This window comes from Phyllostomus discolor, chromosome 10, assembly GCF_004126475.2.
Source record: "Phyllostomus discolor isolate MPI-MPIP mPhyDis1 chromosome 10, mPhyDis1.pri.v3, whole genome shotgun sequence".
NCBI lineage: Eukaryota > Metazoa > Chordata > Mammalia > Chiroptera > Phyllostomidae > Phyllostomus > Phyllostomus discolor.
Window position 1 is genome coordinate 47,510,335 of NC_040912.2, and position 23,357 is coordinate 47,533,691.

At 39.3% G+C, this 23,357-nt stretch overlaps 1 protein-coding gene across 3 annotated transcripts in view; it reads right to left on the reverse strand.

Moving 5' to 3' along the window:
- Positions 1-23,357, reverse strand: part of PUS7 (pseudouridine synthase 7) — a 62,758-nt gene that overhangs the window by 8,142 nt on the left and 31,259 nt on the right. For all 3 annotated transcript variants that reach the window (XM_028525490.2, XM_028525491.2, XM_036010746.1), the window contains 6 exons: positions 15,131-15,259; positions 14,342-14,467; positions 8,664-8,725; positions 7,435-7,595; positions 6,231-6,357; positions 243-344 (listed from right to left, as the gene is read on the reverse strand). In XM_028525490.2, the coding sequence (XP_028381291.1) occupies positions 243-344; positions 6,231-6,357; positions 7,435-7,595; positions 8,664-8,725; positions 14,342-14,467; positions 15,131-15,259 (707 nt within the window). The remainder of the gene's footprint in view (positions 1-242; positions 345-6,230; positions 6,358-7,434; positions 7,596-8,663; positions 8,726-14,341; positions 14,468-15,130; positions 15,260-23,357) is intronic.

A 23,357-nucleotide genomic window follows, 5' to 3' on the forward strand; every position in this document is an offset into this window, starting at 1 on the left:
ATCACCCATCCAAGTGCACACCCCTCTGGGAGACTCCTACAAGTCAACATAATTTATGTATGTTTGACATAAGCATTTTTCAAATCTGATGGATAGCAGAGTTCTAAAAATCTATTTAAAAATACTTTTTTTTCTCTTTCCCTAGGCTGTCAGTGACTTATGTTAGACTTTGCCTTATTTCCCCCCACACAGCCTTAATTATGTAGACTTTGTTTATCTGTTTCCCCATATAGGGAACTTACTTTTATGCTTTGGGTAGATAACATCAAAACCAGGCAAGGGCATTACCACATCATGGATGGAGTAATTGTTAACATCTTCTTCCTCAATATAGGTGGCTGTGGCTAAAAATTCACAAATTAATAAAATAAGAAAATAGGCAATATTTTCATGAACTCAATCTTCTAAAATTATACATATCTAAGCAATCAGAAGTGCAAGATGGTACAGTTCTGTGGCCTACAAAGCTTAAAGAAATTAAGTTGCAATATATACCATTCTTCTTTCTACTTTACCCAAGAAACAAAAATCACAGACTTACAAAAAGTACAAACTTAAAACTTAATTTTCAGCTGTTCCTCATTTTCTGGGAATGCTTGCTTTTGACAATCAGTTCCATTTTCTTATTAAACAACACTATAAGATACTATTTGGAAAGCTATCACAAATTAATACATTTCGCTAAAAGAATAAACAATTAAAAAAACCAGTCTGTAGTTGGAGGATAAAATATGGTGGCTCACAGGACATGAAAATACACTGGGTGTGATCAATGTTGGGTGAGGAAAAGAACACTTAAAAATTTTTTAAACAAAACTCACGTTTTATTTATGGTGAAATAGATTATATAAATTGGCTTTCTTCACAAAGAACAGCAATATTTTCTGTATTTTTCCCAGAAAACCATAAAGCACATTTTTGTAGGTTTTCCAGGTTTTGCTTACAAATCAGGAAGAGGCAGTAGATACAGTCATGGAAAAAGACAGAAAGAACAGACTAATCAGTTGTCAGACCCGCAGCCTCTGGTCCTGTCTTGACCAGGAAAGATGAATGCCCAATATACACCCACCAAAAAGCCTATGAGGACAGAGGCTCCGCAAAAGCATGGAAACAACAATGACCAGATGTGGAACAACAATGGCAGGTTCCTCCATTTAACCTTTAACATAAGTTGTTCCTTTAAGATCACTGAATAAAAAGATAAAAATTAACACCAAAACCTTCGTTTGGCAGGCTCACATGTTCCTTTCGCTGTCTTGTAATTACCTTAATTTTCATTACAGATTTTTAACAGCATACTTAAAACTTCTGCTATTCAAAGGTTAGTCATGAGCTTCATTGTAAAATTTTATAAAATTGTATTCCTTCCTCCCACACTTTCTCAAAATCTATTTCTTCAAAGAACTGACAACTCAACACCCAACAGCTGGGTCCACAGTGTTAACACATGTTATGTCTAATGACTTAACTAAAACAATTCCAAAGTGCCATCAGCAGAGATCACACAGAAGTGTAACAGGGCACTTTCAATGCTGTCTCCTGGAAGAACGGCTAGTTCTCCAAAGCATGAAGAGTTCAAACAGGGCCATTTAAACAGGCAGATTATCAATGGTGAATGTACTCAGGACAGTCAGTGAGTTATTTGACAGTTTATGGTATGATTAAGTGGCCTACATACATCTTATAGCTTTTCTATGTTTTTAAATTTCTTACAGATTTTTTTTCAATATAAAATATAAGGGCCTATTTTAAAAGTCTCTCAGGTACTGTCAATAGTTTCTGAAGTTATCTGCAGGAAGCTCTTGGTTGTATGGAATTTGATATGTGTGTCTGCCGTTGGTGGAAATTAGGTTCTCCCATGGTTGTTACTATCATGAGAAAAGCAGTCCAAGGAACCCACACATGGGAGACTGTGGTGGAGCATGATTTGTGTGTGGGGATGGAAGCTGTCCCCTGGGTTTTTCCCATGCCCCATCTCCCTCTGTCTCATCATGGAAAAAGTTCAACCAGGTCCTTAGCAAGGCCAAGACAAAAGCCAGTGTCCAGAGTTTTTGTTTCATATAAAAGCTTAGTCTTTTGGAGCCTACAGGTAGCTGCTAAGTGGTCTCAGTCCCCATCCAGGTAGCTTAGCTGCTTCAGTGGCAAGAGTCCATGTTGCTGCTGGCCATGTGGCTGCTGGCCATGTGGCTGCTATGGTTATATGGCTATAGAGAGTGTGACAGCACATCACTGGGTGGGCAAGAGAGACAGCTTAGTCCTTTTTGCACCTATACTATCTAATGCAGGCCTGGTAGCTGCTAGACCCACATGGTCACATGTTCCTAGGCAAGAGCGTGTAAAAACAAGTGGGCCAGTGCATCACTGTGTGGGCAAGAGTGAGCAAGCTCCGTATTAAAGGGCAGTCCAGTCCGGCATCCGGCTAGCTCAGCCTGTGTTTTCTGCTGCAGTCCATTTCAGGCTCCCTCCTGAAGACTGCCTGTGGAGTGGCATGGCCACAGGCCACGTGGCTGCTAGGGCCACATGACCATGAAGAGAACAGGTGAGTGTGACATGTCAGTGTGTGTCACAGCAAGAAAGAGCTTTGTTTCCCTAGGGTTATATCCAGGAGCTTCGGTTTGAGATAGACCAGGTACTTTCCTAAAAAGACCAACTTCCCAAGTTTCTTTGGGCTTCAGATGGGTCTACACCCTGTTACTGACAGGACTTCATGGTCCAGCACTCCCCCCTATGCACCCCCTGCCCCCAAATCTAGTACCAGAGGTGAGGAGGTCAATGACTAGTTCCCTTTGCTTTCTTTCCTTTATCAATATCTACCTAAGTACCAATAGTAACATGTCCGCCATGAAATCCAAATCATGTTTTTTATCAAAATTTATGTTATAAGTTATTGGACCTTTGGTCTGTCAAAGCATTCCTCAGGTATGCTTGGGGACACTTTTACCCATTTTCATAGCATTCATTCTCAGTCTTCATCACAGGAAGAACACATAGGACCTTCAATGATGCGTAAACATTAGGAAAAATTTGATGTTTGGCAGGCAGAGGACTTTATTCATATATAAATGGTGGATGAAAGCTCTATATCTTTCCCTCTGTGTTTCCACTTAATTCTCCAACAGTGCACCGCAGCTGAGTGTATCAAAACTGGGCAAGTTGCTTCTGTACGTGTCAGCATGGTGCTCCTCCAGTGACATTTGAGCTCTCCCGTGACAGAGGGAACCAGAGATAAGCATTTAAGAGTTCTGAAGTACTGTTCTGATAATGTATCTTTCAGTTCCTGAATAATGTGTTTCACTGTTGGAACACTTAGAGCTTCTTTACAGTAACTCTAAGAGTTCAGCTGAGATTCCAGGTTCCCTTGATGAGCTTTGCAGAATTTTCCAGGGAACTTCATCTGAATATCAAGTTTGGCTGCCAAACCTGTGGCTTCCTCAAACCAAAATTCTTGATAAACGTCAGTATTTTCCACCACTTCATTGAATTAATGCAGCACAGCAGTCAAGCTACTGGCTGCAAAGAAGACATGGGAAGTTTTGCCGCTGAAGATTTTTCCTAAAAGCTCTTGTAAAGACAGAAGATTTTTAAGAATGACAATGGTAATGATGAAACAAAAATCTGTTATTGCACTACAGAGTACAAATGTTTGGCCCGTTAAATAATTATTCCATCAAATATAGTGTCACTATTTATATCAGCTATCATAAAACAAGTGCTTGTAGAAGGTACACTAAAAATTTCAAAAGCATCATGGCTGCCTGTTCACTGAGAATGGTAAATTTCCTTTAGTTCTTTACCCCTTTCTCAATTGTTCTGATAGAGGACAGAAATTACACTGTCAATCTCTAAAAACAGTTGTGGGAGTTGACAGAAAAAACCCCCCACAAATTTCCTCAATTGTTCCTAATTCAACAGACACTCACACAAGAAGTAACAATTTTGCCAACCACACATTTAAGGCACAGGGAGAGCAGATGTGTAGACAGCTTGGGGATATTTCTCTAAGTCTAGAAGCAACAACAGTCATTTTTGAAGAAAATCCATGGGATACAATGTAAGCCTGGGCATGACAATACTCCATGTTTAACCCCCTCTTCTCAGTTATCATAGTGTGAAATTTCACAGTCAACATTTCAGCATCAGCTTCACCAGATGTGAAGCCCACAAATTCCTCTCTCAGGTTTGTTAACAAACCTCACCATCATGGGTAGGTGCTCTTCCCCGTTTATGTCCACTGTGTTGTCAGTGATAACTGAAAAGAAGTGAGTGTCCCTCACTTCCTTGGTGGTTTCTTCCCAAATGCAGCTCTCACAGATCTCTAGATTCTGTTTCTGTTGTGGTTTTTAAAAAAGATTTTTAAAATTTATTTTTAGAGACAGGGGATGGGAGGGAGAGAGGGAAACATCATTGTGTGGTTGCCTCTTGCATGCCCCCTACTGGGGACCTGACCCACAACCCAGGCATACACCCTGACTGGGAATTGAAGCAGTGACTCTTCGGTTCACAGTCCAGCACTCAGTCTACTGTGCCACACCAGCCAGGGCTCTGTTGTGTTTTTGAATAGAAAAATATGTTGACAGCTGTTGTCTCAAAGCACTTTCTCTGAACCTCTTCACCAGAATTTTTCTGGCACTCCAGCAATACTTCAAAGTTATCAGTCTGTCAGTTTCATGTCCATCTAGAGGTATTTTTTGTTTTCCCATTAGAATCAACATTTCGAATAAAGATTTTAAGTATTCTTTGTTTTCCTTCTTTTCAAGGGCTAAATGTCTTCATCCCGTTCTCTACTCCTTTCTTCTGCACTGGGATTCTGAGCAATGCTGTTATTCATTTCTTTATGTTTTTGTTCCTGTTCAGAAGTTTCGTCAACAACTATTTTATTCATTTTCTGTGTGGATTGGTCAAATGACTGGTAGGATCAAATATTGTTGGTATTACATTATCTTGAAGAACTGTCTATGAGAACAGGTTCTACAGATCATAGAGGTCTCAGGGTGTTTGGCACATAATTGATCATGTTTATTTAGTTGATCAGGTGTTTCATACTCTACGACTGCTCTCTCATAATTTCCCTCCCACTTCAGACATCTGGTTGGATCCTGAAAGAACCATAAGAAGGCCAGATCTGACTGCATGCTCTTCTGTGTGCAGTCGGGGGCAGCACAGAAACTTGGCACCTTCATGGGCAACAGGCCAGCCCAGAGCTCCCTTACCTGCCTCCCTGGGGCAGCCCACCCGCCTACTGGGGCCAGCTCAGCAGGACCAGCACACTGGGAGGAAAAATGTTAAATCAGGAAAAAAATAATTCAGGGAATTCAACAGGTACACCTGCAGACGAGCACACTGTCTTCAGGATAGTAAAGGGCAATCAGGTATTCTAGAAGAAAATGGACTGTGGAAACAGACAGACTGATACTGAATCCCAGCCTTTTCTTTTTTGAACTACCTGTGGAACCCTGGGCAAGTGACTAAACCTCATCTGAAGAATGAAGAGAATGCCTGGCAGTAATAAATATTGTGAGCTTTAGACATGGAGATATAGGTAAAGGGCTTAGCACAAGGGCAGTGCACAGTAATGGCTTAACAGCAGATGGGATTGCCTGGGTGTCTGAGGCACAGAGTGTGCACTAAATGTCCATGTAGGGGTGTCTAACCCGTAGCCCACAGGCCACATGCAGCCCAGGTTGGCTATGAATGCAGCCCAACACAAAATTATAAATTTAGTTAAAACCTTTTTTTGCTCATCAGTTTTTGTTAGTGTTTGTGTACTTAATGCATGGCCCAAGACAACTCTTCTTTTTCCAGCGAGGCCCAGGGACACCAAAAGGTTGGACACCTCTTAGATCACGGCCCACACGTACAGCGAGCTTCCAGTCTGGAGTTAAGAAACTTCTTAAAACTGGCCAACAGCCCAGAGGCTGAAGTTCATCCAAAAGCGCAGAGAAGTATTTGCTAGATTCAGATTAAAGCTTGGAATGGGATTTTAAGTAACATTTAGTCCAAATCTTATTCCAGCTGAAAAAAAGGAAAGGCAGGTGCTTACTCAAATCAGAGGTATATTTTTCATTAAAGACACAGATCCACACAGTCCATGTGAGCTGACAGTGTCTTTCCATTTCAAACTTACCAGATATCTCTCCATTTTAATTAGCAGTCAGGCTCAATTTTTAAGAACTGGTATCAAATAACTAGACTCTTGTTTGACTGAATAATGACAGTATCTGTCTTTTTACCTCCTTTGAGAACCAGGTCCCCTGCAACAGGCTTCAGTCCATACTCTTCTATTCTCTTGCTTACCATGTTATTCCACACATAGCTTTGGTAGCTATGAATATACATTAAGCGATTATTTCTAGGAATCTGGGGGAAAGGGAAAAAAAACACACGTTCTAAGTATTTAAGTATGATACTTTCCAAGATATCTCACTTTAGTGGTGACCCTAGTATAAAAAACTCATACCTTAAATCTCCAATATGTAGCAACCAAGGTTAGAGATGGAACCTCTCACACTAAAGTGCTCAAGTGTATCCACAGTGCAAACATTCATGCAGATAAAGCAAACATTATAGAATTTATACTGAGTCAAAGACATAGACTTCAAACCCAAGGAATTTACACATCAATTATACAGCCAACAGTGCTTGCTCCTCCACAATTTTAAGTAAAGAGAAAACCTTAATGATTGAACTAACAACTAATTTCATGAAGAATCCTGCTTTTGGGGAAAAGTAAATAAAATAAGACTTAAGAGTTAAACCAGCCTTGGCTGGTGTGACTGAGTAGACTGAGCGCCAGCCTGCAAACCAAAGGGTCACTGGTTTGATTCCCCATCAGGGCACGTGCCTGGGTTGCAGGGCAGGTTCCCAGTTGGGGGCACACGAGAGGCATCCACACATTGATGTCTCTTTCCTTCCCCTCCCCTCTCTCTAAAAATAAATAAAAAATATTTTTTAAAAAGAGTTAAACTTTAGTCTACTCTGGATTATAGCTATCCAAATACTAGTATAGGCAAAATGAAGAAACTAAAGCAAAATGCAATCACTTAGACCGCTTATAGTGGAAGCTGCTTACTGAGGCAGGTTACAGTTCTGATGCTGGAGAATGATCAAGAAATGAACCCAACAGTGCATTCTGAGTTAGTATCTATTAAAGACAGTTAATTTAAATTAAATTTCCCTGTAGATGATATTTTCCAAACTACAGCTCTTCTGATGCCCTCCATGTGAATTATGCTGACACTGTGGGCATCCTCCAACCCACTCCCATGAACACTCAGGGTCTGAACAGAAATCATTCAGGTAATACACCTCTTAGAGATCACCACAGGATCCTCATTTACCTTCTGCTCTTTCCAAATTTAGTAAAGTGTTAAAGATAAAATTTAAAAGCATTAAACCATCTTAAATCATTTGCCTGACTTTACAAATTGCACTCACTATGCCAAATGCAGAGACTATATTCTTCATTCCATATTTTGAAAGTCCTCGAAGCAGCTGCCCTTCCACACACCTTTTGACAGGTAGTTTTCTGAGGGCAGCGGCTGGGTCTTTGGTCTTCGCCCATTCTTCCCTGCATTTAACCAAGTATCCCTTTTCAGCTGGAGGAGAGAAGAAGCTGTGGTTAAACAATTTACCCAATAGACAGATGCGTATAACTTAAAATGCTTCATAGAGAACACAAATTAGAAAATGCTGTTTGTAAAAGCTTCTGCTGACCTGAGAACCACCACCAGAAAGTGAAAAGATGGGCAAGTTTATAGGACTAGATGCCTTTGTCATCACCCCAGGATTTAAAGCCAGTTACTATTCACATCAACCCAGCTGATTCCACACACCACAAAACCTTGGTAGTTCTTTTTTCCTCCTCTTTTTCTATTGTGTTGTCAAATTTAATGGGTTATTTCCCTTAAAATTAAATAATTTTATCTCTTTTTAATTTGCAATTGAATAATTTCCAAAAGTGGGCATAACCATTTTGATGATATGTAGAGTAGTACTTAAATCCTTATTCATATTTTCATATAGTATGATTTCCAAAATAACTTCTGGAAAGTTTTACTGAAGTCTTCAAAGTAAAGATCCTCAACATGCTTTTGCCAAGTTTTTATGTTCTATTAACACTATGCTTTTAAATATTAACCACAAGTGAGCCCTAGCTGGTGTGGCTTAGTGGATTGAGCACTGGTCTGCAAACCAAAAGATCACTGGTTCGATTTCCAGGCAGGGCACATGCTTGGGTTATAGGCCAGGTCCTTGGTTGGGGGCATGTGAAAGGCAACTGATCGATGTTTTTCTCCCACATCTATGTTTCTCTCCGTCTGTCTCCCTCCCTTCCCCTCTCTCTAAAAATCAAATCTTAAAAAAAAAAATAGTGAAATGTTTAGATTCCTGTTTTCAGAGATTTAGTAGTATATGGAGAAAAAGAAATAAATTTATTCATTTGTGAATATATCAGATGAACTAAAAAGCTGAAAACAAGATAGAAATTATAAATCTCAAACATATATAAATCTTATGAAAAAGAAAAATATACTTTTTATTTTATATAATTTTTAAAAAATTCTTAAATAACTACCCTAATTTTCACACATATTCTTATTCATAGCAATTCCATGAATACCTAGCCATATATGCTATTTTTTTCATAACATGAATTTTATTCTCACCTCCAGAACGGGGTTTCAATATCAAATCCATGACTTCAGCCCAGGAATTTTGCAGTATAGCTCTAAAATTAAACAGCATTTAATTTAGTTAATTTTACATCAAGATGAATTCTATATGTACAAATTTGTGGAGTCAATGTCATATTAACATTATATAATTGCTAAACTTAAAAGTAAACTAAGCCCTGATTGGTGTGGCTCAGTTAGTTGAGCATTGTCCCACAAAGTGAAGGGTCACCAGTTCAATTCCCAGTCAGGGTATGTGCCTGGGTTGTGTGTTTGGTTCCCAGTTGGGGTGTATACGAGAGGCAACCAATCAATGTTCCTCACTTACATCAATGTTTCTCTCCTCCTTCTCCCTCCCTTCCTCTCTCTCTAAAAAGAAATAAAATCTTTTTTTCTAACTCATATATTTTTTAAAGATTTTATTTATTTATTTTTAGAGAGGGAAGGGAGGGAGAAAGAGAGAGAGAAACATCAATGTGCGGTTGCTAGGGGTCATGGCCTGCAACCCAGGCATGTACCCTGACTGGGAATCGAACCTGCGACAGTTTGGTTCACAGACCAAGCTCAATCCACTGAGCTACGCCAGGCAGGGCTAATAAAATCTTTTTTTAAAAAAGTAGACTAATTGCTGGACTTCTGGCCAAGATGGAGATACAGGTAGATACACTGTGCCTCCTCACACAACCAAAAGAAGGACAACAACAATTTAAAAACAAAAAACAACTAGAACTGACAGAAAATCGAACTGTATGGAAGTCTGACAATCAAGGAGCTAAAGAAGACACACTCATTCAGACTGGTAGGAGGGGCGGAAATGGGCACCTAGGGAGGACTTATGGCAGGGACCCAGCGCCAAATTGTGGAGTGGGGTGCTCAAGGCTGTAGTGGGTTGGCAAGGCTACGGTGCTTGCTGGTGGAGAAGGCAGTCCCATGTTCACATGCAGATAAACCGGGAGGAACATCTGGGGAGGGAGACAGACCAAGCAACCCACAGTTTCAGTGGAGGGAAATAAAGCCTCAAACATCTGATTGAAAACACCTGTGGGGGTTGAGACAGTAGTGGGAGAAACTCCCAGCCTCACAGGACAGTTTTTTGGAGAGACCCACAGGATCCTAGAATGTACACAGACCCACCCACCAGGAATCAGCACCAGAAGGGTCCAATTTGCTTATGAAAAGTGGGGTAAGTGACTGAAAGCCAGTAGAAAGCAGAGCAAGTGCCATTGTTTTCTCTCAGACCCTTTCCTTACATACAGCATCAGAATGCAGTGATGTGGGTTACCCCGCCTGGGTGAACACCTAAGGATGGTGCCCTTCCCACTACGTAACAGACGTGTAAAGAAAAAAAAAATGGCCCAAATGAAAGAATAGATCAAAGCTACAGAAAAAATACAACTAAGTGACAAAGAGATAGTCAACCTATCAGATGCATAGTTCAAAACACTGGTGATCAGGATGATCACAGAATTGGTTGAATTTGGTCGCAAATTAGATGAAAAAATGAAGGCTATGCTAAGTGAAATAAAAGAAAATGTACAGGGAACCAACAGTGAAGGGAAGGAAACTGGGACTCAAATCAATGATTTGCAGCAAAAGGAAGAAATAAACATTCATCTGGGACAGAATGAAGAAACAAGAATCTGACAAAATGAGGAGAGGCTTAGGAACCTCCAGGGCATCTTTAAATGTTCCAATGTCTGAATTATAGGGGTACCAGAAAAAGAAGAGCAACAGCAACAAGTGGAAAAGTTATCTGAATAAATAATAAAGGAGAACTTCCCCAATCTGGCAAAGGAAATAGACTTCCAGAAAGTCCAGGAAGCTCAGAGAGTCCCAAAGAAGTTGGACCCAAGGAGGAACACACCAAGGCACATCATAATTACATTACCCAAGATGAAAGAGAAGGAAAGAATCCTAAAAGCAGCAAGAGAAATGGAGACAGTTACCTACAAAGGAGTTCCCATCAGACTGTCAGCTGATTTCTCAAAAGAGACCTTACAGGCAAAAAGGGGCTGGAAAGAAGTATTCCAAGTCATGAAAGACAAGGACCTACACCCAAGATTGCTCTATCCAGCAAAGCTTTCATTTAGAATTCAAGGTCAGATAAAGTGCTTCTAAGATAAGGTCAAGTTAAAGGAGTCCATCATCACCAAGCCCTTATTATATGAAATGGTAAAGGGATTTATCTAAGAAAAAGAAGATAAAAGATACTAACAGTAAAATGACAGCAAACTCACAATTAACAACCACACCTAAAACAAAAACAAAAACTAAGCAAACAACTAGAATAGGAACAGAACCACAGAAATGGAGATCACATGGAGGAATATCAACAGGGGAGTGGGAGGGGGAGACAGCAGGTAAAGGTACAGAGAGTAAGTAGCATAGATGGTAGGTAGAAAATAGACAGGGGGAGGGTAAGAATAGTATAGGAAATATAGAAGCCCAAAAACTTATATGTAGGACCCACAGACATGAACTAAAGGGGAGGAATGTGGGTGGGAGGGGATGTGGAGGGTGGGAGGGAGTGAAAGGGGGAAATGGGACAACTGTAATAGTATAATCAATAAAATGTATTTTAAAAAGACACAACTAAATCAAGAATAAAAATATGTTAAAGTGATTTTCTTTGTCCAGTGTCAACATATCTGGTAGAGCTACTGACAGTACTCTGGCAATGGCAGGTAAAAGAGAAGGACTTGTAAAATTAACAGAAGACGATACAACTGCCGCCCAAAACTCATGTTTGATGAAATATCATTGCACAATACATCAAGAAAATTTTACATAGCACAAAAGCTTTAAAAATGGATGTCATGCAAATCATCAAGACAGTGAATTTCGTAAGAACCAAGGGATTGAACCATTGCTAATTCCAGGAATTCCTTAAAAATATTGATGCTGACTATGGTAACACTGTTTACTTTTCGGAAGTAAGATGGCTAAGTCAAAGCCAAATGTTGAAAAGATTTTATGATTTGCAACATATTATCAAGCTGTTTATGGTATCAAAAAATAAATTTGTGTTGGAACTTGATGATAAAAACTGGCTTACAGATTTAGCATTTTTAGTGGATTTAACTGCTCATTTACATGAGTTAAACATGTGTCTTCAAGGTGAAAACCAACTTATCAATACCATGTTTCAAACCATAACAGTGATCCAAATGAAACTGAAATTATGGCAAGCTCAAATTAAGGCAAACAATTTTGTGCATTTTGACACATTGGCTAAACACAGCCCTCTGAACCGTGAAAAATATGCAGCCTTGCTTTTGATTTGATACAAGAATTTGAAAAGATTTCAAGATTTCAAGAAATCTAAGAATAGATTTCAAGATTTCCAGGAAAATATTTTGCTGTATTTGTGACTCCATTTTCAGTCCACATAAATGTGTTACCTGCCAATTTTCAAATGGAATGCATAGAGCTGCAATCTGACATTCAACTTAAAGAAAAATTTGATTGTGTCACTTTACTGGACTTTCATAAGTCCTATCTTCCCAGAAACAAATATACCTTGCCTCACAATCACACCTTATTCATGCCACTGCTATTTGGCAGCACCTACAATTATGAACAACTATTTTCAAGAGTGAAACACATTAAGAGTAAAATTAGAACCAAAATATCTGATGAGCACCTTGAAAACTCACTGAGAATCAGAACTATTTCTATCAAACCAGATACTGATGCACCAGTTTCTCAAATACAATGTCAAACATCCATTAGTTTTATGTTGTCCTCTTTTCTTTTACTTTTATAATAAAAATATTTTTTAAAAATCAATGATGCTTTATTACTTAGATATGTACATTATTAATGATCACAACTTGGGAACAGCTTGACGATTTTCAAATTATTGAAAGGGCTGTATAATTAGGGTTATTATGTGAAGATATTTTGCTTGTCTGTGGTAGTGGATATCACAAAAATTATGCATGGACCTTTTTTTGATCATCAGTTTTCATTAGTGTTTGTGTATTCAATGTGTGGCTCAAGATACCTCTTCTTCCCATGTGGCCCAGAGACACCAAAAGGTTGGATGCCCCCATGTAGAACATCTTTTTGTGTGCATTTTGGCTATTAGTCTATGCGCTTTGCAGAAATGTCTATTCAGTTCCCTTGCCTGTTTTTAGATTGGGTTTTTGTCTTTTAGTTTTTAAGTTTTAAGAGTTCATTAAATATTTTGGATACAAGTCATTCTTTCATCTTTAATCTATAAACTGAGGACTTGTTTTTTCCAGCTAACAGTGGGCTGCTTTGAAACTAGGGAATATTCTAATGTGAAAATTGTTGGTTTGGAATTCTGAATGAGTTGTATGTTTAGGGCATGCTATGCAATTTTTTTTCCTGGATATATCTGATCTTTTTTCATTAACTATTTTACATTATTTTTGGAGTACAAATCTATAGGATACCATGGCTGTTCTTCCAAATTAGTTCCAATTCAAAGGTTAAAACAGCCTCCCCTTAGATATTCTGTCCTACAATACATTAGCATCCTCACTATCTTTATCAACACCCTCTCATCATTAGCAAGATTGAAAACATTATCTTTTATTATCTAATTATTGTTGATTATAAATTTTCTTCTGGGCAATAATTTTTTCTCTCGATAGTATGCTTTAATTTTAAAGTATTACTTTCCACTATGGAGCACTAACTATATTCCAGGCATAGAAACAGGTGCTGCACAGACATCATCTCACTTCATTTTACCACCTTGTGAGGTCAAATCTGTTTGCTGATGAGTAATCTGAGGCTCAGAACTTTATTGACTGAAGTTTAACCTTCACAGCACTGAAACACTGTATGACAGATTTTAACCATTTTGTGCTTTAAAAATCACATGAAAAATGCAACTCATGTAGTCAGCTGGTAGAAGTCAGGAAAATTCATTTCCCAGGACTATAGCTCACCAACTAGTGAGCTCTGCAGACCTCCCTGAGCCTAAATTTCATCTTCGCTAAAACACAAGGAAGAACACAAACTAAATAATTTCTCATATCACTTCCAATTCCTAACTCCACAATCCTAACTCCCATGTGAATAATAACTTCATGTAGCACAGTCTCTGCTGGACAGCAGTATAGCGTAAGTAGGGTTATGAATCCAAGTACTTACCAATGGAATTCCCACCTAGCTAACCCTAGAGGGAATTCCTAATAAGAAAAGTCAATCAGTTCTTAAATTTTACTTCACTAATTACATCCTACAACACTTTCTTTAAAGGTGGGGGAACGGGAGATCCCAATTTAATAAACTGGGAAGCACTTGTTATCACAGAGATTAGAAACTGTGTCATCTCTGTCAGGCCACTCTGGTTCTGAGTTACTCAACTGCTTACTTGGGGGTCACTTACTGAGCCAAGATTTACCTGTAAAAAAGAAAGAATCCCTGGATGGGCAATTGGGGATGGAAGAAAACTTACATTTCAGGTTATACCCTTTTGAACTCTGACTTACTATTTTACCTTGTGCATATATTATTTCAAAACAACAAAAACTGAAAGGAAGCTGTGGATCAGTTGGTCATCCAAAAGGATGAGACACACTGGTTTATTTGGCTCACTCATGAGGAAATCCAGAAATAATTAAAAATAACACCTGATTTTTTTTTTTTTTGTGAGAGAGCTCTTTTAGACAGGAGTTAAGAGGTTTAATACAAACCTTCCAACTTGGTATGTGGGGACGGCTGTAGTTCCAAATCTTTGCATTCCATAGTAGTTAATAAATCCAATCTCCTTGAGAGAGTTCATGGCTTGTTGTACTTGGTCATCAGTTCCTGTTATATTTCTGTAAGGGCCCAAATTATCCAGAGAAAAAAATTTATAGTCAAACACCTTCAGGGATGCACATCATAAATGATATGGCTTGGTTTCCATGCCTTCCCTTTGTTCCTTGCGGCTTTCTCTCTACCTCCTGAGGGCTCTGGTATTTTTTTCTTAAACTGTGGTAAAACACACATAACACTGAACTGACCATTTTAGCCATTTTTAAGTATGCAATATAGTGACAAAAATACATTCGGTCTTGTGTAACCTTCAACAACATCCACTTCCAGAGCTTTTTCATTTTCCCAAACTGAAACTCCACACCCATTGAACACTAACTCTCCATCCTCCTCTGCACCCCATCACAGCTAACATTTCTTCTACTCTCTGTGTCTCTATTTTGCCTATTATAGGTACTGCACATAAATGGAATGATGGGCTCTTTTGTTGTCTTTTACAGAGTGTTTAAAGAGACAGCATCTTTCCAAAGGTCAGGTGCTGAATTTTTAGAGTGTCGGTAAAAACACTACAGCAGTATTTGCTCTCCCAGCCCTATGAGGCCTCACTCTGCCTCACCTTGCTACCAAGCCTGCTACTACCAGCTCACATGGATTAGCAACTGTTCTGTACAGACTCCTGGTGATCCACCAAGATGCTCTCTGGTCTGCACCCAACAACTCTTTACCTGAGAACGACAGTGAAGTGATTCCCTTGAAGCTCTCCCAATTTCAGAGGGTGTTTCTGATAGCTGAAATTCCCTAGCTTAAAGTTCATCAAGCACTTGTTCAAGTGGGCAAGTCTTTGTGCAGTTATTCTAAAAAAATAATAAAGAGCAGAGAGGGGATAGTTCAGTATTGCCTGACTGAAACAGTCTTGGTCAACTTACATAGAAAACAGTAGTCTGAAACAAAGCTACACACCAAACTATGATGGCAGGAAAGAAAGGCACTGTAGCTTGCAGGATAGAACTTTTCATTTCTCTCTGGATTATTTCTTCAGCACAATACCTGGTTCTACTGGAAGCATGTAATCTGGGCCATGTTTGTATTCTAAAGCTGCTTATTATTCATATACATGAGCAATAGGGCAATACCTGAGGAATTTTCTATTTTTGTGTGGGGAAAGGTATGAGAAAGGAGATAAGAGCAGAGAGTAATCCCACACAACTATCAAGACTGTTATTTAGCATTTGAAAAAGAGTCAGTAATGTATATTTTTAAAATTTTTATTTATTTATTTTTAGAGAGAGAGGAAGGGAGGGAAACATGAATGTATGAGATTTTCCATCAGCCCGTAACCCAGCCATGTGCCCTGACCCTGGTACCAGGGTCAACTGAACCAGCTTTTGCTTTGCAGGCTGATACTCAATCCACTGAGCCACACAGCCACACCAGCCAGGGCATACATATACGTGTGTGTGTGTATTCACAACCCTACCACAAATCTGTACCTTGCTGCTATCAGTTAAACAGTATTATAAACTTCTGGTCAAGATGGCGTCATAGGTAAACACAGTACTCACCTTCTCCCACAACCACATCAAAATCACAACTAAACTATAGAATATCACTTAGCCTGAAATCTGACTGAATAGTAGTCCTACACCTAGTCAATTAAGGCAGCTGCCACAATGAGACTGGCAGGAGAAGCAGAGGTGCAGAAAAGACTGGTCTCACACCAACATGTAGTAAATAAAAATCAGGAGGGTTATCTCAGCTGTAGAGGTCCTCCCTGAGGAGCAAGGGGTCCAAGTCCCAGACCAGGGCCCCCAGACCAGGGTTCCAGTGCCAGGAAGTGAAGTCTCCATAACTTCTGACTGTAAAAGCCAGTGGGCATTGAGGTTAAAGTAGACATAGGGTTCCTGGAGTCCCAGGCAATTCCTCTTAAAGGGCCTGCACACAGACTCACTCTCTCTGAGCTCCAGTATTGGGGCAGGAGCTTGAAAGGCACCACAAACACACAGGGAGAAACTGAATTGTCTGGCATCAGGGCAAGAGCCGGAGGGGCAGAGACCACTTTTCCTTTGATGAGCCCTCTCCCCACAGGGCCGGCAGGTAAACACTCCATCTGAGTCTCCATCAGTCTGGCTCACACTGTTTGCCCTGCCCTGGTGACTACCGAAAGGCCCTGTACCAAGCAATTTTCAGACCCACCCAAGCTGTTCACACAGGTTTTTCCATACAAATGGCCTGTCTTGGCTCATACTTCAGATTTTCCTAAAATCCCCCAAATAAGCAGCATCTGGCCTCAGAGAGCCCCATACCTCTTACTAAGTGGCCTCAGGCCTGGCACTAGTAGCAACCATCTTTGCCCGTGCACCTCTAGCCCAGCACCAGCAGCAGCCACTGGTGATGACTTTCTACGTCTTGTCTGGTGGCCCCAGGCAGAACACAGGTGGCAACTGATCTTGGCCCGAATCTCCTGTGAGGCACGAGATCCAGCAAACCAGTGGACAACTTCAGACCATGTCAAAATATTACCACCCAACCACCTCCACAAGCGACACACTGAGGGGGTGAATTCAGCATACACCAGAGTCCCACTGAAGTAAATTCTGCTCTGTGGGTTGACACCCTACAGAGCTGATCCTTGACAGCTGGTCAAAGGTCAGTAGTCACAGCAAGTTGTTGCAGCTGATTGACCTAGGGGCCTTCCCACTGACATGCCAACACAATCAAGGTAGAACTTCAACAGGAAGGTGTCCACAGCCCACACAAAGGACACAACTTGAGTACCCAGCTTGGCTGATAGGGGAGACTGTGTCACTGGATTCTACATGATACCTACTACATTAGCCTACTCTGCCAAGCCTGGAGACACAGCAGCTCTACCTAATGCAGAGAAACAAACAGGCTGCCAAGAGGAGGAGACAAAGAAATGAAAGAACAGAACAAAACTAAAAAAAAAAACAAAAACAAAAACAAAAAAACCTAAACAAAATGGAGACAAGCAATCCACTAGATGCAGAATACAAAACACTGGTTATAAGGATGCTCAATGAACTCACTGAGAATCTCAACAGCATAAAAAAGGGCCAGTCAGAAATGAAGGGTATGCTAACTGAAACAAAGAATAATTTATAGGGAACCAACAGTAGAGTAGATGAAGCCAAGAAACTAATCATCAATTTGGAATATAAGGAAGCAAAAAACATCCATCAGAACAGAAAAAAAAAAAGACAGTGTAAGGAGCTCCTGGAATAATTTCAAGCGTACCAACATTTGTATCATGGAGGTGCCAAAAAGAGGAAAGAGCAATAAACTGAAAATCTATTTGAAAAAATAAAGACAGAAAACTTCCCTAACTTGGTGAGGGAAACAGACATACAAGTCCAGGAAGCACAGAGAGTCTCAAACAAGATGGAACCAAAGAAGCCCACACCAAGACACATCATAAAGAAAATACCAAAGATTAAAGACAAAAAGAGAATCTTAAAAGTTGCAAGAGAAAAGCAGTTAGTTACCGACAAGGGAGCTCCCATAAGACTGATTTCTTAACAGAAACTTTGCATGCCAGGAGGTATTGGCAAGAAATCTTCAATATTCAAAGTGATGAAAAGAAAGGACCTACAACCAAGATTACTCTACCCAATGGAGCTATCATTTAGAATCAAAGGACAGGTAAAGAGCTTTCCAGACAAGAAAAAGCTAAGAGTTCATCACCACCAAACCAGTATTACATGAAATGTTAAAGGGTCTTCTTTAAAAAAAATTTTTTAAAGATAAAAATATAAACAATAAATGGCAATAAGTACATATGTATCAACAATTGAATCTAAAAAAATAAACAAACAGACATACACTCACAGATACAGAGGACATTTTGACAGCTGCCAATGGGAAAGGGCTTGGGGGGATGGGTGAAAAAAATGAAGAGATTAAGAATTACAAATTGGTTGTTACAGAATAGTCATGGGGATGCAAAGCACAGCATAGGCAGTATAGTCAATAATACTGTAATAACTATGTGTGGAGTTAGATGGGTGTGATATATCAGGATGGTCACTTAGTAAGTTACATAATATCTAATCACTGGAGTGTACACATGAAATTAATATAATAATGTATATGAAGTGTAACTGAAAAATTATAAAGGTTTAAAAAACTAAAAACAGATAAAAGAAGTTGATTAAGAAAAAAAGGTAAAACTTATTCTACGGGGCATTTGAGATATTGCTCCCTTGCATATATTTCATTCAAATAAGCTCTTGTAAAAATTCTCAAAAAAAAAAGAACTGGCCAGTGTGGCTGAGTTAGGTGAGCATCATCCCGCAAAGCAAATGATCACCAATTCCATTCCTGGTCTGGCACATGCCTGTGTTATGGGTTTGGTCCCTGGTCAGTTGGGGCGTGTGCAAGAAGCAACCAATCGATGTTTCCCTTTCTTTCTCCCTCCCTTCCCCTCTCTCTAAAAATAAATAAATAAAAATCTGTTTAAAAATTAAAATATATACATAAATGATGTTATAAAATTTTCATGAAAAACTCTTTAATTTCTCTAGTAGTGATATGAGGTCTGTCCTGAGAGTATCCAGCCATGTGCTATGAAAAATACATTTATTGAGGAACACAGACAACACAAAAAACATTGTACATAGGACAATGATACCTCAGTCCCCTTCAAAGTTATGTGACCTTCTTGAGGAAATCTGATTCATTGGTAGCAGTTGAATCAAGCCATTAGCAACTGTAGCATGATGTTCCTTTTGCTCTGGTAGAAGTCCCAGAACAAATTTTACCATACTTTCAGGCCAATATTCTGTGTCAAAATCTCAAACATAGTAGTTTTTCGAATCCTGAGATTAGCTTCTAGTTCTTGTACTGTGAGCCACTGATCTTTGTTGACTGCAGCCCATACATGTTCAACATTCTCAGGTGTTCTGTTTGTTGCAGGCCTTACATAATTTGGATCACTTTCAACAGACTTTCAAAGCCATCTTTGAAGCATTCATGCCACACTTTTAATTGCACTGCACTCATTACATCATCCCTGAAAGCCTTCTGAATCATCTGAATAGTTTCTGTGGAGGAATGTTCAAGCTTAGCCCAAAATGTGATGCAGATTTGTTGCTCTACTCACTTAGTCATTTTGAATGCAACGGCCACACAGTACACATGCTCATTCAGAGGCATCCACCACCCCCACTGACTAGTACAGTGAAGTCATCATTGTTCATGCATGTGCCTTCCAGTCCACTCTCCTTGGCTGTCAAGATTACATGGATGTTGCACTAACTATTCTTGTTATATTAACAATGGTTGGACTTTTCCGGAGACCTCATCATATATAGAAATGAATACAGTACTAAAAAGCCTTTGTCCTATGTCTACTCCCTAACACCTCTTCCCACTAGCAGCCAACATTAAGTTTTTGTATATCCTTCAAGAAACACTTGACATCTATATGTAAGCATATGTGTACTGACTGTACCCTTTTTAGATGCTTTGGTAAGCTTTTAACATATGTCATATATCATAAATATTCTGCTTGATGAATTTTCATAAAGTGAACATAACTATGTACTTCACATCAGATCCTCCCTTTAAAAACAGATTTTGTTACAGTATAAATTGTTTAGCATCTTGCCCTTTTCACTTGAAATGCATATTCGAGATCTGCCTTGTCCATAGTAGTTCTGAAGCTGCCCCTTTCTTTGTGCAGCTGCACAGGATGGCTATCTGACTGTTTATTCGACCAGGCCCTCTGACAGACATTAAATTGCTAGCAACCTTTTATTTTACAAAAAATCCATAGCAAGTATCCTAATATATACCTCTTTGTGCAACTATATTAGTATACATTTGGGTAAATCCCTAGAAGTAGAAAGTGTGGATTCAAAAATTCAACCCCTATTACCTTCTAAAAATGCTATACCAATTTACAGTCACACCATTAATATGTAACTGCCTCATTCCTGTGTCTCCTCACACAGAATATTAATATTTTTGTGCTCTGCAAGTCTGATACATGAAATATAATATTTGTTTCAGTTTTTGTTTGTATGCTCCTTATTGTGAGGTAAAACATTTCTTCATATGTTTAACTGCCTGTTCATCCTGTTACCTATTTATTTATTTGACTATTAATATTTTTCTAACTATTTTCATATATTAAGAAACTCTACCCTTTACCATCTAGTTGTATATATTATCTCCCCCACCTTTTGGAAATTTACAATATTTTACAGGTTAGAAAATTTCCCCCAACTTCGTGTTAAAAAAATCTCAAAACTGAATCTACCTTTCACCAAGATTTACTGATTGTTAACCTTTTCCCAGATTAACTTTAACCTCTTCCATGAACAACCACACTTTACAAATACACACCTACATATATACACAAATGTAAAATCTGCATATTTTACTAAACCGTTTGAAAGTCAGTTACAGGCTGCAGGACACCTTACCTCTCAGTGACTCCAGTGTGTGTCTCCTCAGAGCAGAGCCTCCTGCTGAACCGCAGTGGTGACTCTCAGAAAGCCAAAGGTGATTCCACACTACTAACATGCAGTTCAATCCAAACTCACCCAATTATCACCATTCAGGTTTTTTTTTAAGCTCCTGAAATTCAGGATCTAATCAAGAGCCACATACTGCAGCTGCGATCGTTGTCTATACAGTCTGGATCTGCCTGGCCTTCTATTTCATGTTGCTATCTGACTTGTAGAAGCCAGACCAGCTGTTTTACACAAAGCCTTTCCATCTGGATTTGTCTGGCTGTTTCTTCATATTGAACTCAAGTAAATATTTTGGTAGGAATATTACTTTGGGTGAAACTGTGGCCTTTTCAGTGTACCACAGCCAAAGGCAATGATTCAGGTTGTTCATCACTGATGGCAATAAATCACTGGGTTAGGATGGTATTTGCTAGGCTTTTCCACTGTGACTGTACCTTTCCCTCTGTTTTTAATTAGTAATCTGTGGGTTATTTTTAAAATGTGTGACTATCCTGTTCTCCCAGTCTTTTTCATCCAGCTGTTGGGCTACCCAAGAATAAATGCCACCTGTGTGTAAACAAGTGTTTTCCTATATCTACCATTCTTTAGTTGGCCTTCTGTAAATAAGGACTAAAAAGTAAAATTTCAATTAAATTCAGGAATCCTTTTAAAATAGCCCTGGGATTTAAGTCATATTTAGAAAGGGTATCCTAAATCCTAATCCCTAGTCAGAAATCATTTCAAAAAAATTATCCCAAGAATATGTAGAGAACTTTTAAAGTTGTTTATAGCAAAAGAGGGTACTTTCAGTTTTGTTTCTTTTTGGCTTACAGAAATGATGCACTTTCTAGACATCTCCTTCAGCGCAGTGTTGGCCTGCATGCATTCACCAAGACACTAATCTTCACTGCTGGTCTCTCACAAGTTTCCACTGGCTGCAGCGACACATAAAGGAACTCTGAGCACTGTTGTTCCAGGGGCTCCGACCAGGACTTTCTGTTTCTCTCTCCCCAGTCAACTTCTGATGCCAAAAGTGGCTCAATTACTGTAGACAGGAGTGGGAGTGGGTCATGTTGACTCGGGGAGATTTCCTACTCTTGCCCTGTTTTAAATTATGGAGTCTCCTTATTCTAAGCAAGAAGGGGGCTAAGGAAGGAAGAGGGAAAGTGTTTTCACACATAAACCAGCAACTGTGTCAACTGCTGTTCAGGAGCTTTGGCTCTGCATTTTGAATTAACAGCATCACACTTATCTTTTTGCTTTTTGTTCTTTTTTAAAGGTAGATTATGTAGCAAAAACACTGTCCCCAGGACATGGCTACAAAAAATACATATTTATATTATATTTATAAATCTAAATATATTTACAGTGGTACTGTGCCTGCTGCTGCTGCTTTTTAATTGGTTTTGTTCATATCTAGCAGTGCTGACACTTTCACACTCAGGAAGACATATAAAAACATTACACTGATTCAGTTATGTTTAAAAAAACTTTTTAAATGAAATACTTTCCTTTTATTTCTCCCCTTTAACATTACAGCTATGTTCAGGTAGCTTACAATATCTATAAACTTCATTTCAGGAGAATAAAGAGGGGGGAGTGCTACAGAATTTGCTATAGAAAAGGAGAGCATTGGATCTGATAGAGTTTAGAACCATCTATTTAGAAGTCTGGAGAGCATATGAAAGCAGAACTTGGAAAGAAACGTTGAACATTTTTGCAAACTCCACAGGCTCCTGGACATACCTTCCTGTACCACCCTGTGAGCCTCCTGCACCATGCCCACAGCGGTCACTGTGTGGGCCCCTGCAGCCCACTCCACACCATCAGGTGCCCATATGGACTTTCTGAATTGGGATGGGAGCTGTGGCCATAGTATGAGGATGGAATCCTTAGGGCTAATCTTAGATATCTTAAGATTTTAAGGATACAGGAAAGTTTTACACACACACAAAAGAAAAGAATTTACACCTATATATTTTGTGATCTGTTCATGTCTTTTTTGTTATTGTTGGGAATTCTTTGAAGCCACACTAAAACAGGGAGGGAGAAGAAAGAAGAAATAGCATCTTCTCGAAATTGTGTTATTATTATTGTATTGTTAAGGAATTCACATCCATGACTGTCATGGAGCCCAGGTGGGGTTAAACAGTGACACATTCTGAAGGTAACTGTATCCCTCTGGACTTTCTAATGATAAACTCTACCTCAACTGGAAACCCAGTCTCACGAGGACTCAACGTCTGCCCTCCTACTCCTGATAGATGCCAAAGCCAACAATATAGGAGGTTTTCTCAGGGGAGAAAACAACGCTGTGTTCCCAGAAGACAAACCTGCTACTTTGCTTTATGAGGCAGATAGCAACCCCAAAACACAGCCAGGTTGGGATGTACACAGCCTCACCACAGCTATATTTTTAGGTCTGAACTTTTAAGCAACCTGTTATTTATTTAGAATAAGGAACTGGTCCTGGCTG